At 36.1% G+C, this 15746-nt stretch overlaps 1 protein-coding gene across 1 annotated transcript in view; it reads left to right on the top strand.

Moving 5' to 3' along the window:
- The first annotated feature begins 372 nt into the window (after positions 1-372).
- Positions 373-15746, top strand: part of LOC131032951 (MADS-box transcription factor 23-like) — a 114527-nt gene continuing 99153 nt past the window's right edge. The window contains exons 1-2 of the mRNA XM_059218051.1: positions 373-917; positions 10524-10602. Of these exons, the coding sequence (XP_059074034.1) occupies positions 736-917; positions 10524-10602 (261 nt within the window). The 5' untranslated portion in view covers positions 373-735. The remainder of the gene's footprint in view (positions 918-10523; positions 10603-15746) is intronic.

Here is a 15746-nt window from a genome sequence, read left to right as displayed (position 1 = left end):
TTATCTTTTCTAATTTTGAGAGTAGAAACAACAAATTCTATGCATCCACTACTTTTTTAATTGTACATTATATGAAAACAATTTAAAGGTGAGCAATCTAAATGAGCTATTTAAAAAAGCAAGATTTCACAAAACCACAAATTTCTTAATCAAGATTCACAACAAAAAAACTCACAATAAAAAAAACCTGAAAATTGTTAATGTTGTTCTTAATCCCGTACAATAGTCTCCACCGTTAAAACTCTTTCAGTCACTGTATGTCGACTCCCAAAATAGTACTTGGTACTTTTACTAGTGATCGTATATGTATTAAATCCAATCCTTATGTACACAGCTCGGTATGAATTCTATATAGGTCGGAGTGCCTGTAGCCATTCCGTACAATATTCCTGTCGGGAAGTTTACTTTATTGAGGTTGTAAATCTTGTCACTCTACTGTAGTACACTGATTAGTCAAGGGTTTTACGCAAGTGGTTAAATCCAAGCGTACCAGCGGTGACTATTTCCAAACAGAGTCGGACCACACGATTTTCCCGGAAAACTTCAACTAGTGATAAAATAAGGACACAACGTGTCGAAATGTACAGACCGACTTAATTATTTAATTATGTTATAAAAGTAGGAATTGTACATAATCATTAAGACCAACATCCATGTAGGTACAAACATTCAAATGGTCCATTTTGAGTGGTTGGGAGCTGTTTGTTTCGTGTGCCTGGAACAGAATAGAATAGAATGGTGAGGGGAAAGGTGAATCTGCAAAGAATACAAAACCCTGCAAATCGCCGGGTTACATTTTCCAAACGCAAAGCGGGACTGTTGAAGAAGGCCAGCGAGCTTTCTGTCCTCTGCGACGCTGAAATTGGTCTCATCATTTTCTCGGCGACAGAAAAACTTCACGAATTCGCTAGTCCCAGGTAAGGTTTCTCCGTTTTACCTCTCGATTATACTCTCTAAGCAATGCAAGATTACTTACTATTTCATTTCCAGTGTTGCAGAATTTTTGAGATACATAAATTCTTAAAAACAAGTGGATATGTCGAATAAAATCAATTACAAGAACCTGAAAAAAAATTGTTTTTAATATTTGTTTAATTTACTGTAAAATGCATTTTTGGTATTTTTTTTTTTCGATGGTCAAATGTTTAATAATAATTTTATATTTTATTTTTATCAAAAATTAGTAAATAGTTATCTTATTATTTTATATTTTTATAATAATAATATTTTCTTTCTATAATTTAAACATAACCTTAACTAGACCCTAATTTTTCTCACATTAATTTCTAATTTGGTCAACAAATATCAGATGATAAATAATAAATTAAAACATTTTTTTAAGAAATAATGTTAAATTAATATATATGTTTCTAAAAGATATCTATCAGCGTTTTTTATATAGATTTCTTAAAGATATATATGCTAGTCTTATTTTTAATGGTAAAAATAATTTTATTTTGTTTAACTGTAAAGGTTTAACTTAAATTTGTTATAATTTTCATAAGCCAAATTACTTTAACTTTTTATTGTTATTTTAAAAAAATAAAAATTTGTAAGCCAAATCACTATAGCTTTATTTCCTATGCACTAAATTTCTCTCAAGAATTTTCTTTACACATAATTTCTTCAGCAATATTTACTAAAAAATGTATTCAATGTTATTAAGTAATGCTTCATATCGAGTTATATTTAATCCATTTCCTATGTAACCCATTAGACAAACACATGCATACGAACTTACGGAATAACCACAGGCATAACCATTATGCATAGATCAAATATATAAGCCATAAGAGAACACAAGTTATACCCTGGAAAAACCCTCATGAGGGAAAAGCAAAGCCCCCAAAAGCATCTGTACTCCATATTGTTTAACCATAAATTAATACAAAGCACTTATAGAGTTACAATGAGTTCTTTTGAAACAACAAGACTCTAATGCATAATCCATGTGTTCAAGAATGAACCCACACATCCCATGCGATGCTTCATATATGCACTCCTCAAATTGACTCAATGATAACTCACTCGACCAGCCAACCTAAACCACTATTTTGTGCTTGCTTTAATAGAATCAAGCTCACACAAAATACAACTAGTGGTAAAGTAAAACCATGTACTACAAAAACATGTGAATACAATACCATTGACCTCTAATTTAATATTGGGTACTAAGTTGTCACTTTATTAAATATCTTTCTTCAATATTAAATGATTATTATTATTTGAATAAAAGTGGTAGAGCCAATAAATAAATTTCTATTAACAATAATAAACAGATTTATCCCAATGTAACACCCACATTAAATATAATTTTCAATGTTAGAATACAATACATAAAGTGGTCCCAAGAATGTTAACTCCTAGTGATACATGCGCATCTAGGTTCCCCCAAGTGCACCACGTACATAATAATAAATAATACATTATAAACATTATGCAACGTATACAACACCTTATCCCAACAGAAAAATCAACTTGTTATGCCTCTCACACTCTTTAATTATCATGTATAAAAACTTGATATACATCTTATGTCAAAGAATAAGGGTTGTATAGGATAATTATGTGATGCAAGAGCATCCCTGGTTTTTGGCAATTTTGCATCAACCAAAAAAATATTTCTTTTCAATTTGTTTTTTGTTTTGCAATTTCAGCATTTCTTTCTACATTTACTTGCATTTGCTCATCGGATCTTGCGGAGCCGTATTTTTCTTGCGAACATGATTATCTTCCTTATTCCTGAACCATGGGACATTTGAATATTTTTACGACAAGTTATCGCTTGCGGATTCCGAGACAATTTTCTGGCTTAGAAGACTCGAACCGCTTGGACCTATTTGCTAATTGCGAATCTTCTGGATCCTTTTTGTTAGATGTAATGACAGTCCCAAAGACACTGAGAGGGGGGGTGAATCAATGTCTAACCGGTTAGTGAAATATTTGAACTTATTTATAACTTTGCAACTTAAATCAATGTACCGGTAAACAAGCAATAGTGCAGCAAAGAGAAATAACAGAGATAACATAAATGTACACCATAACACAAGATATTTTGGCGAGGAAACTCGGTGTGGGAAAATCCTCGGTGGGATTTGTGACCCACAATATTTACTCACTGGCCAATATGAATAAATATTACTTACAACATGGGCCTGGACATGCAGGAAGGTCAACAGCCTAGAGCTCACTGCTCCATAGAAAAGTCTCACTGACTACAAAATGGATAATTAAATCCAATGCAATGTACTACTCAAAATAGCATCTGCAATGCTTGATTCAGTACTGGTTTAAGCTCAGCCAGATACCTTAAAAAAAACCTTTTGCTGTCTTACATATACCAATAATAATAATCACCTATCCTTATACAAAATGATCTATCAGATCTCATACATATATGAGTCTTTACAATACATCATGTCGGCTTACAAATAATTAATTACATTTGCAATATAATTCACATAAACAAAACTTTGTCTCATGTCAGCCTGAGTGCCGGTATACTTCATTTTTGGTGTAATCTGGATGCCGGTGAATGTGCTTGCCGGTGCCCGTAGATGATGTTTGTGTTGCCGGTGAACTTTTTCAACCTGTTATCGATTGGTTGCCATCAATGACAACATCAACCATTCTCATTGAGTGTAGAATGCCAATAATCTCCCCCTTTGGCATTGATGGCAACACTTGTGAGAAAAATCCAAAACTGTCATCCAAAAATGAAATCCAAAATATGATCCCAAAAAGAGTGTGCTCCCCCTGAGCAAGTGATCTCCTTTGTGTATTTATTTTTCTCCATACTACTCCCCCTTTGACATCAATGGAGGATGTCAAAACGAATCAAAGAATACAAAAAAATGCTACCTCATGGCCTATAATCGGTTGTTTACAAGTTGAAAATGTCCGCTAGAATTAGATTCAGGCTCTGCATGAATTTGTTACTGTCAGAAAGAATGGTTTATGTTTGCTGGATCATGTTGGTCAGATAGTGCATTTGTTGCTTCGGTGATCGTTCTCCTTGAATTGTTGTCTTTGATAGCTCAACCCGCTGAGTAATAAGACTGTCCAATCTTGGACCAAGTGTTTTTTTCAGTTCCCGAGCTTTTAACCTTATCCTTGCTTTCTCTTTCTCAAGTTTCTCAATCTTTTCCTCATAAGCTGTCACTGAGATGTCCTGAAGAACCTATCATATTATCTGCAATGTCATCTATCTCCTTTTGTCTCTTCTTAATTTCCTCATCAATATCTTCAATCAGGTGGTGAGGCTTGCGAGCTTGTCTATACAACTCCTTATATTCTGAAATTATTGAGTCAAGTACCGATAATAGTGAATCCATGTGCTCAGTACAGTCTTTGATAATTTTCTCAAACAATTCACTCTCTTTATCTACTCTTTTCTTTATTGTTTCCTCATTCATCTTATCTATGGTTAGAACATTTTCAGCAATAAATTTGGACAATGTGTCCAATTTATCTAATGAATCCTCAATATGATCTATGTTATAGGTTGGTGCAATCATCTTCAAAATAGGTAATGTGTCATCAATAACCTTAAATGCTAAGACATTGCAATCTGTTATCCTCTTAATTGAATCCAATAGAACATTTGTTACATTTGTGGGTCTGAATTCTCCAGTAGATGTGTGCTTGGTTTTGCAATAGATTTCCTTTCAAGATACTTTCCCAATAGCCTTAACTATTTCTTCCTTGTTTCCTTCAATTGCTTCCTCTTTATTTACATTTTTTGCTGGTTTCTCTGTCTGTGTTATTACCTCTGCTTCTTTTGGTTTTTCAGTCTGTGTTAGTACCTCTGCAACTGTCGGTTTCTCTGTCTCCGGCTTCTCAGTGTTAGTTACCTTAGCCTCTACCGGTATCTCAGTGTTCTGAGAGTCAACAGTGTGTGCCAGTGACTCAGAGATCTCACTGTTCTTAACATTGGCTGTCTTAATCTCTGCAGTCTCTTTATCCACAACAATGTTAAAATCTTGAGTATCAACATTCATAGTGTAAAGAATTTCAGAGTCCGGGTTGGTGTCATCATGAGTTACTTCTTCAGTTGTCTTATCTGGTTGATTGTTTGTATGTACTGGTGTATCTGAAGTTATTGGTGGAGTATCCTGTGTTGGTGGAGGAATGTTATTTGTAACCTTTATAACAGGTATACTACCAATTTTGCTTTTACATTTGTCCTTTTGGTATACCTTAGCAAAAGATTTGTCCATTTTCTATGTCTCCCTTTCCTCTTTCTTTTCTTTTTCAACAAAAAATATGTCGCATTTGTCCGCAGTTTCATCAGCAATCTCTTGTACTCTCCCAGTCATTAGGCTAACCTGCTAGTGTCCACTCACAAAAAAATGACCGGTTTGCTTCAGAAATTAGTTCATCAATTTCCTCTTTAGAATTACAGGATGCATTGCCAATAATGCTTCAACTTTTAACTTTTTATCTAATTCCATCACTGACATTCTCTTAGCTTCTAATCTTAGGTACAAGTCATTCGGCAGATCATCTACAACTTCAATCAAAACCTTCTTATAGATGTCTAAGTGCAAAATAATACTAGCCTCTATTGTGTCCTTGTCAGAATCTTTGAATGAATGACACAATTTGTTCACATTACTGAGATTACCTTCTTGAGTTATCTCATTTACCAGTTCCTCCGGTGTAAGGGTATCCGGTGTCTTAGGTTGTTTCTTCTTTGGAGTTAGCTTCTTCTTAGGCTCCCTTACAGCCTGCCGCTTCTTCGTTAATGTTCTTGCCTTTTTAGGAGAAGGAGAAGGTACCGAAGAGGGTTTTATTTTCTTCCTCTCTACTCTCTTGAACTTAGTTGCTTTTCAATTGTCTGTATCCGAAGAAGTGACAACCAGTGAAACATGAGCTACCGGTTCCAATCCTTCCAGTTCACTAGCTGATATACCACTCAAGTTCATTACATTTTCTTTAACCTCCTTAGCCATCTTGGATGCATCTCTGATAAATTTCTCTCTTCTTTTTCTCTTCTTCTGCATTGAAACAACACTTTCAATGGTCTCAGCATTACCAAAAATTTCTTCGGATGGTTCCTTAGGTGCATGAAGAAGTGTTTTAGCATATGCTTCAAGAATATTTAGGTTAACTTCATAACCCATTTCTGTTATCCAAATTGTTCTAGGAGTAACAACTTCCATCCATGTTTCATCTCGTTTGATTACAAAACAAATTTGCTTATCATACTTGTCTATAATGCTTTGTGGTATCCTTTCTCTAGCTTTCATCTTAGTTTGTAAGTTTTTAAAGTAGTCCGCTATAATGGTGTCACTGTTAGAGCCCATACGGGTGATAGCTTCCATGATTTATTTGCCTATCGAGATGTCATATCCAAAGTCCTTATGACCAATGCCGGGTATATCTTTGGTGAAGTAAAGCATCAAACACACAAGTAGGTTGCCAAAACGGAATGTCCCCTTCTTGTCACCCTTAATCTTTTTCAGGTTATCAATCAGTTTATCCTTAAGCCATTCACATATATCAATCCTAGCATTGTTCTTGACCATCTCATATACACTATGAATACATAAGCTGTAAACAGAGTTTAATCTATTTGCATGAGTTACTCTATATCCAAGTACCATGCTCACATATCTCACATTTGCATCAGTAATGTCATTAACCCTAAGGGATTTGTTGTCGGATGTGGCTCTGGTTAGGTCCATAAAACCCTTGTTAGGTATCTTCTTAGTTTTGTCGGGCCTACTACCTGTTGAGGGTAAACTAGTAACTGCCTTGATTGCTTCCTTTGATATTTTAAAAATAGAGTCTAGCCACATAAACTCTCCATGAACTCTGCTTAGTACAAGACAAACTACCTCCTTCAAAAATTTAGGTATGTTCAGTATTTCAACAAATCCTAGGTCTCCTACAATCTTGTGCTCCGGTTTAACCAAACCTTGTTCATTAGTAATAACATCATTGTACATGTTTTTTAAATCATCAGTCCCTAAAATTTCTATGTTGCAGTGAATGCAGATTCTAGGGTCTTCGGCAAAAGTGACTCCCTTCGTAATTTTTGAAAAAACTCCGATAGAATCATCTTGCTTGGCAATTTTAGGGATGATCTTAAACACGGGCCTAGGGCACTTAATGTTTTCTACCACAGTAGGGTTTGCAATAAACTCAGGTGCAGAAGATGAAGATGCCATTGCGAAAGATAAATACCTCTTGCTTGAAATCTTGAATGCCTGAAAATACTTTGCTGCTTCGCCTTAGGATGCCTTTGCTCAATTTAGCGCTCTTTGAATGCTTGGATGCTTGGTGGTTTGAAATGAGGGTTTTCTGGTGCTTTATAACCAAAAAGTTCTTCAAAAACTGCATTAAATGCTTGCCGGTTAAGTGAAATCTTAACACATCTGCTGGTAAAGAAGAAATGTGTCTTCTTACCATCAACCAAGGGTAGAATGCACGATTTTGAACTTGCTGCCATACCCCCTAAGGATTATTCCTTGTTAGATAAAGAATATCCTACCGGTGGATGGTTACTCTGTTCTACCGGTGCAGAGACAGATTCATCAACTCTCTGATCTCCTTTCTTAATCCTTTGTTTTAAAAATTCTTGCTTTATTTCATTTACCTTTTCTATTCCCTTCTCATTAGATCATTTATTGTTCGCCGGTATGGTCTTGCTTCTACAAAATTTTGTAATATGCCCAATCTTGTTACATGCATAACAAGTTACATTATTCTTCTGAATAGCTTTTCCATATCCTTGATTGGTTTGTGTTCTACATTGATTAGATAAATGTCCAAATCTACCACAAACATAACATTTTACATTCATTCTGCAATTTTCTAAATTGTGACCAACTTTATTGCATTTGGAACATTGACCGGTGGGTAAGTTTGTATTCTGATTATTTCTAAATCTGCATTGATTTGCTCTATGACCAAATTTGTTGCAATTAAAACATTTCCCATTAAATTTATAAGCATTAGGTTGTCTTACCGGTTTACTATGATCTTGATTATTTGCAGTCCCGGAACTCTCTCCATGTTCAAATCCAAGTCCAATTGTATCTCCATCACGTTTTTGTCTTTTTAGCATGTCATCAAGTCTTTCTAAACTTTTCTTGAATTTGTCTTTGTGTTCATTTACGGTGATCAACTCATTTTCCAGAATGACAATTTGTCTCCTAAGCTCCTCTTTATCATGTTGCATGTGAATTAGATCTGTCTTTAGCATATCATTCTAATGACAAAGTCTCAGATTTTCATTTGCTCCATCACTAAGTTTCCTAGTCAAGTCTTCTTCATTCTTCTTTCTGTCTTCAATATCCTTACATAGCCTCATGGTTAAATCTTGCATTTCATTCTTCATGTTAGTGTTCTCTTGTCTCAACTTCTCTGCAATATCACTAAGAGTTTCCTTTTCATCATCATGTTTCTGCATTTGCTCATGAAGTTCCTTCCTCTTATTTTGTGCTATAACCAGGTTCTCTCGAAGTCCTTTAATGAATTTCTTAGCAGTCCTCAGATCATCTTCAAGTTTGATATTCTTCAATTTTTCTGCATCAAAATCTTCAAGAGCTCCTTCCAACTGTTTTCTCAAACTCTCCTTCGGTACGGGTTTCAGAATCTTTCTCAAGCTGTTAGGCTTTTACAAATAGAGGACCAGGCTCTAATACCAATTGTTAGATGCAATGACAATCCCAAAGACAATGAGAGGGGGGGTGAATCAGTGTCTAACCGGTTAGTGGAATATTTGAACTTATTTATAACTTTGCAACTTAAATGAATGTATCGTTAAACAAACAATAGTGCAGTAAAGAGAAATAACAGAGACAACATAAATGCACACCATAATAGAAGATATTTTGGCGAGGAAACCCGGTGTGGGAAAAACCTTGGTGGGATTCGTGACCCACAATATTTACTCACTAGCCAATATGAATAAATATTACTTACAACATGGGCCTGCACATGCAGGAAGGCCAACAACCTAGAGGTTACTGCTCAATAGAAGAGTCTCATTGACTACAAAATAGATAATTAAATCCAATGCAATGTACTGCTCAAAATAGCATATACAATGCTTGATTCAGTACCGGTTTAAGCTCAGTCAGATACCTTAACAAAAACCTTTCGTTGTCTTACATATACCAATAATAATAATCACCTATCCTTATACAAAATGATCTATCAGATCTCATACATATATGAGTCTTTACAATATATCATGTCGGCTTACAAATAATTAATTACATTTGCAATATAATTCACATAAACAAAACTTTGTCTCATGTCAGCCTGAGTGCCGGTATACTTCATTGCTGGTGTAATTTGGATGCTGGTGAATGTGCCTGTCAGTGCCAGTAGATGATGTCTGTGTTGCCGGTGAACCTGTTCAACCTGTTACCGGTTGGTTGTCATCAATGACAACATCAACCATTCTCATTGAGTGTAGAATGCCAACACTTTTCGTAGCTTGCAGAGCTTCAGTTCGTTGATTCCTATGTTTCTTGGTGTGTGGCCAACCTTCCCTTCAATTTGCACTCCATCCTTTGGATTTTTCGGAGGATTCTCTTTGGCGAAGGCCGACCTAGTGGTTTTATACGTTTGATCTTGCTCTTCGGCATTTGATCCCTCTTGGGCCGACGCGGATCCCTCTAGACCATATAAATCGATGTAATTAAGCATCATAACTCATCAGAGAGTATAGAAGATATATCTTAAGATTTAGAGGTCCAGAGTTAACCAATTCTGTAATTGAGCATGTATGTAGTAGGCTAGTGAGCCGATTCTTGTAACCCAGATGTTACTGGTCATTTGCAATCAGTTTTCAATATCTAATTCATTCAGTTCTGCATTGCCTCCATCATCTTGTCTTGATTTTGTTGTGTTTACTCACGATGCACAATCCGGATAGATCTCATTGAGGTCCCTCGTAACCATGACTGCACCATTATGGGTACTGAAGAATAACCTAATACTGTTAAATATAAAGAAAAAATAGTTCAGCAAATGTGATAAAGAATTTGGGTTTTCGTGTCTCAATTTGTCTCTAGAACTACAACTTCATGTAGAAACCTTGAATAGAACTACTGAAGTTTGGGTAGCCTTAGAAAAGTTTTTTGGAAAGGAAATAAACTAAAAAGTCACTAGTTAGAGAATAAATTCATAGGATTGAATCCAACTACTTTTTGAAGATTACTCCATTAAGTTCAAGTCATTCTATAAATATAGGTTTTATTTTTTAATTTTAATGTTTGTTAAATTATTAGAAATAAGATGTGATCTAACTTTCTTATCTATGTAAATTGACTTCCTATTTAGCACATGATATCTTATCTTTTATTTTGAAATAAACAAGAAAATCACGATAAGTAAAATTTTCTATTTATGTTAGAATTTTGTAATGTGTATCTTATTTTATGTATTATATTCAAATTAAATTTTGAGTTGATATATTTAAAGGTGAGTAAGATATTTGTTAATTATGTAGGAATTTAATATATTTAAAAAAATATAAAGATTAAAATATTTTTCTTATAAAGCATGAACAGAATAATTGGGAAGTATAAAAAAGATTGCTCTTCGACAGGACACCACATAGAACTACTAGAACATATACAGGTATAATTCATAGCCTTTTCATCAAATACATTGTATTTGATTATTTCATGATTAATAATTGTTAGTTACATGGTCATTTTCGTATTTTTTAAAAATTTAGTTATAAAACTATTTGGTGTTGGTATTTAATGTTATTATATTACTTTAACTATTTGAAGGAAGTATTAGGTATGATAAATTTAAAGGATAAATTTATTAGCTAATTATAATGTAAGTAGATGGTTGTTATATCTTGTTTGGTAAGATATAAAAGTAATAATACTTGTGGAATGTATCTATTTTGAGATGCATGTTAGAAGATTCTAGAAGAGAAAAATAGAACATAAACATTCTAAGAAATTTATTTCAATATTTTAGAAATAATTATAACAAATAAAAACCATTTCTCTATTTTTAGATAAAAGGGATAAATCCCTATAAGATGTTCATCTTGAAATAAAATTACATTTATTTGGTATGACTTATTCTACCATCTAGATCAAAAAGAGAGAAAGATAGGTGAATAAAATTGTGTGAGGGAAAACTAAAATAACACAAAGCAAATCTCATATTGATTGAGGGAAAAAATAGATGAGTAGATAGAGGTGTTGGCATTATGTGAACCGGTATGAAGACATAATCATTTTGTATGTTGTCATTGATGTCAATATGTGACATGATGTGAACCGACCGACACATGTGATAAGTAAAAGGAATGTGGAATCGGCATATGTATGAACCGGTTTATATGCCAAAAGTGAAGCGACATATTTGTTCAAGATGAACTGGCATGTAGTTATGGGAACCGACACATGGAAGCATTGTGTGACTACCGGTTGGTTGGTAGTTTCCACTTCAGAATTTCCGGTTGGAGTACCTCAAGCCTGTGTGACTCAATCGGTGATCTTTGTGTGATGAGTTAGCAGTATAATGGAGAACAGATCGTGTTTCCACGTAAGCTTCGTGCGCGTGAAGGATCTTGCATGAAGAAGACTATTCCTATCTACCTCGGGAATGTGCGAAGTCTGTCAAATGGTGATAACGCGTGATGGGTTATCAGCCGCCATGAAATTGGTGGATAATGGACGATGGAGAATGTCTTGAGATCGATTCAAGATTGTTGCATTTAATGCAGTATGATTCAACGGTCAGGATTGAATCGCTTGAATTGCTTAACCTAACAGGTTTAGGGTTTAGGGTTTTTGCTACCGACCTGTCTGTTTCCCATATGGTCGATGTTGTGTTTCTTTCTAAGGTTGTTGGCAAAAGTTGTGAGTGTGTATCCAAAGGAAGTGATACGTGATACTGGCTAGACCAAAGGAAAGAAGAGATACTTGCAAAGTGAATGTACAGAAGGAGAAGAGGAGCCAAAACGGATCTGCATTAGCATTGAGTGTTGTTACCAGATCATTGTAATTCCTGTTGATCTTTAACCACTTCAACAGTTGTGAAATCCCTTAACAAGGTAGCCGTAATTGGGCTTGATGCAAAAATCCCTTAACAGGGTAGTTTTAATCGGCTTGATTCAAATCCCTTAATAGGGTAACTCGAGGTTAATGAGTTTTGAGAAGCTATAGAGCTCTGGAGATCCTTTAGCTATTGAGTTCTTGAAATCCTCTAACAAGGTAACCCTAACTAGGTTTAACCCTTAACTGGGTATTATAGCCATCCCTTAATTGGGTGATCCCTAACAGGATCGGTTCCTAGTAGAACCTATTGTAATGTCTTTAACCGGACAAAGCTCCTAACAGAGCGGACTTCAAAAGAGTTCAAAAGCAACTTGTGGGTATTCATCCCCACTGTGGTTCTTCCCAGTTGGGTTTCCACGTGAAAATATGTGTGTCATGTGTAATGCTTTTATCTTGTGTTGCATTGTTATTACCTGTTGAGCATATGATGGTTGTATGTTTTATGCTTGTCTATAAAACATATTGAACTTATTGTTTTGAAGTTATGATGTTAGTTTACCTGTTCATGCATGAGAGTGAAATGGTACTATAGTATTGAGCTAAGAGGAAAGCTTAGTGAGTGACCAGTTTATGACTGTTTGAGCTGTACTGGATGTTACCGGTTGCACTCTGTTTTAACCAGTATCCCTGTTTGTCAGTCATTTGGAGTATTTGCTGTCAAACCGGTTTTGGACTGTATTTGTGTTGGTGCTGATTCACCCCCCCCTCTTAGTACCGGTTTGGTACTAGTGGTTCATCATTGAGTTATCAATTGGTATCAGAGCTCTACAGGTCCTCTGTGTTGTCAGCTTAACCGGTTGAGGAAAAGATCCTAGTGAAATGATGAAGAGGGAAGGTCCAAAGTTTAACAGGGAAAATTTCGGTAGATTGAAAGACAGGATGAAGATATTGATCAGAAGTGTTCAACACTGGAGTTATGTTGAGAATGTATATGTTGTTCCTACGGGTACTCTCACCGATGACCAAAAGAGAGAGATACAAGAAAATGGGCAAGTCATGGAAGCCCTCATCAGTAGTCTATCTGACATTGAGTTTATTGATGTTCAGGACAAGGCAAATCCCAAAGAGGTATTGGATGCTCATGAAAATATCTATGGTGGTGATGTGCATGTAAAACAGGCTAAGGATGAAACCCTGAGAGGAAAGTTTGAAGACATGCGGATGGTTGAAGGAGAGACCATTCAGCAGTATGGAATAAGAATCAAAACTGTTGTTGGAGAAATCAAGAGTGCAGGTGGTAAAATAGAAGATTCCACTGTGGTAAGCAAAGTCTTGAGATCCCTGTTGCCGGTCTATGCAATAAGGGTTGCTGCTATCCAGGAGCTGAGATCAATAAAGAAGTCTAAGGTATCCTTGGACTCCATCATAGCCAAGTTAATAGCCTATGAGCTAAATAGTTTTGATGGCAGTGTTCAAAAGACTGAATCAGTATTTAAAGCCTCTACTACACCATCCAGAAAAGGAAAAGAAGCTAGCACTAGTGGGGAACCTAGTCAGAGCAGAGAAATAAATGATGAGGGGATTTTGATGGCATTTGAAGCTCTCCTTGCCAGGAAGCTTCCTAAAGGAACCGATAAATACAAAGGTAAGCTACCTTTGAAATTCTTTTCTTATAATCGGATAGGACATATTTCTATAAACTGTCCTAATGGTGAAAACAAGGACAAACCAGAAAGGTTCAGGAAATTCAAAGGAGGAAACCGGAGAAACTATTTTGTAGCAGTTGATGAAGGCGTCATAGATGAGGAATCAGAAGATGAAGAGAATGAAGACATTGTGTTTGTTGTTGTAAAGGAAGATGTGGCAGACAAGAAGGCTCTTGTCTCCCGGTTTGATAATTCCAATGAGTGGATCATTGATAGTGGCTGTTCTCACCATATGACTGGTGACCGAAGCAAATTTCTATCCTTGGAGGAGTATGATGGTGGTGTGGTTCGCTTTGGCAATGATGCACCATGCATAGTCAAAGGCAGAGGGTCCATCTCTCTGAATGGAAAGAGCAGTGCTGACAATGTGTACTGGGTTGATGGTCTCAGACACAACCTTCTAAGTGTTGCCCAGCTAAATGACAGTAGCCTCACTATGGAATTCAAGAATGGAGTTTATAGAATCAAAGGAAAAGATGATAAACTGGTGGCCACCGGCATGCAGACCAAAGGTAACCTATTTCATCTGAATGCTAATATAAGTACATGTCTTATGGCTAAGCTTGATGATAGTTGGATATGGCATAGGAGACTCTGTCATGTAAACTTTGATAAGATTGTGAAGGCTAGTAAGATCAAGGCAGTTAGAGGGTTGCCGGTGCTAAGCAAACCGGATAATACCTTGTGTAGAGAATGTCAATTGGGGAAAATGTGTTCCTCAACCTTTAAAGGTAAATCTTTCACTGTTGACAACTTGCTTGATCTTGTGCATACTGACTTGTGTGGTCCTATGAAAACTAGAAGTGTGCAGGGTGATAGGTACTTTATGATTCTCATTGATGACTGCTCAAGAATGATGTGGGTCACATTCTTGAAAGACAAGTCAGAAGCTTTTGGGAAATTCAAAGCTTTCAGAGCATTAGTGGAGAAGGAAAGTGGTAAAAGGATCAAGTGTCTCCAAACTGATCAAGGAGGGGAATTCACTTCCGTTGAATTCAACAAGTACTGCAAAGAATTTGGCATCAAGAGACAGCTATCTACCCCCCGGACTCCACAGCAGAATGGCCTAGCAGAGAGGAATAACCGGACTGTGGTTGAAGCAACTAGAACCATGTTGATTCAAGGAAAGGTAGCTAACACCTTTTGGAGAGAAGCGGTAAGCACTGCAGTCTACACTATGAACCGGGTACTCATCAAGAAAGGTAAGGACAAAACTCCTTATGAGTATTAGACCGATAAGACACCTGTGGTTAGCTACTTTAGGGTATTTGGTAGCAAATGTTACATCAAGAGGAGTGAACATCAGGGCAAATTTGAAGCTAAATGTGATGAAGGAATATTTCTAGGATATTCCACCAAGAATAAAGCTTTCAAGTGTTACAACAATAGGACTCAGAGAATTATGGAAAGTATCAATGTAAGAGTTGATGAATCCTCTGAGAAAACTGAGGAAACCGGCAGTGAGCAAGTTGTAAATGAACCGATTGCAACCTTTTGGGAACCGGTTGTTAGTCAACCAAGTACCAGTAACAGTGTTCTTGAACTGGTGAATGCTGATACTGATAAAGATGAGGATGAAGAAGAAAAGCAAGAAGAACCAGTTAAGACCATTCCTCGGTATGTCAAGCTGAATCATGATCCTAAGCAGATCATAGGAGATAAGGATGCAGGAATCCTTACAAGAAGAAAGATCAGAGAAAATTCATGTATGATCTCTGAATTTGAGCCTAAATCATTCAAAGAGGCTTATAAAGATGAAGACTGGATCAAGGCAATGGAAGAGGAACTTGACTAGATAGAGAAAAATGACACACTATCCTTGGTACCCAGACCAGAGCATAAAAATGTTATTGCCACCAAATGGGTGTTCAGAAACAAGCTGAATGAGGATGGCACAGTGATTAGGAATAAAGCCAGATTGGTGTGCAAAGGATATGCTCAAGAAGAAGAAGAAGACTATGGAGAAACCTTTGCTCCTGTAGCCAGATTGGAAGGAGTTCGTATGCTTCTTGCATATGCAGCTTTTAAAGGGTTCAAAGTATATCAAATG

Source organism: Cryptomeria japonica, chromosome 3 (genome assembly GCF_030272615.1).
Source record: "Cryptomeria japonica chromosome 3, Sugi_1.0, whole genome shotgun sequence".
NCBI classification, from domain to species: Eukaryota; Viridiplantae; Streptophyta; class Pinopsida; order Cupressales; family Cupressaceae; genus Cryptomeria; species Cryptomeria japonica.
The sequence above is the reverse complement of the archived record's forward strand: the minus strand, read 5'-3'. Positions and strand labels throughout refer to the sequence as shown.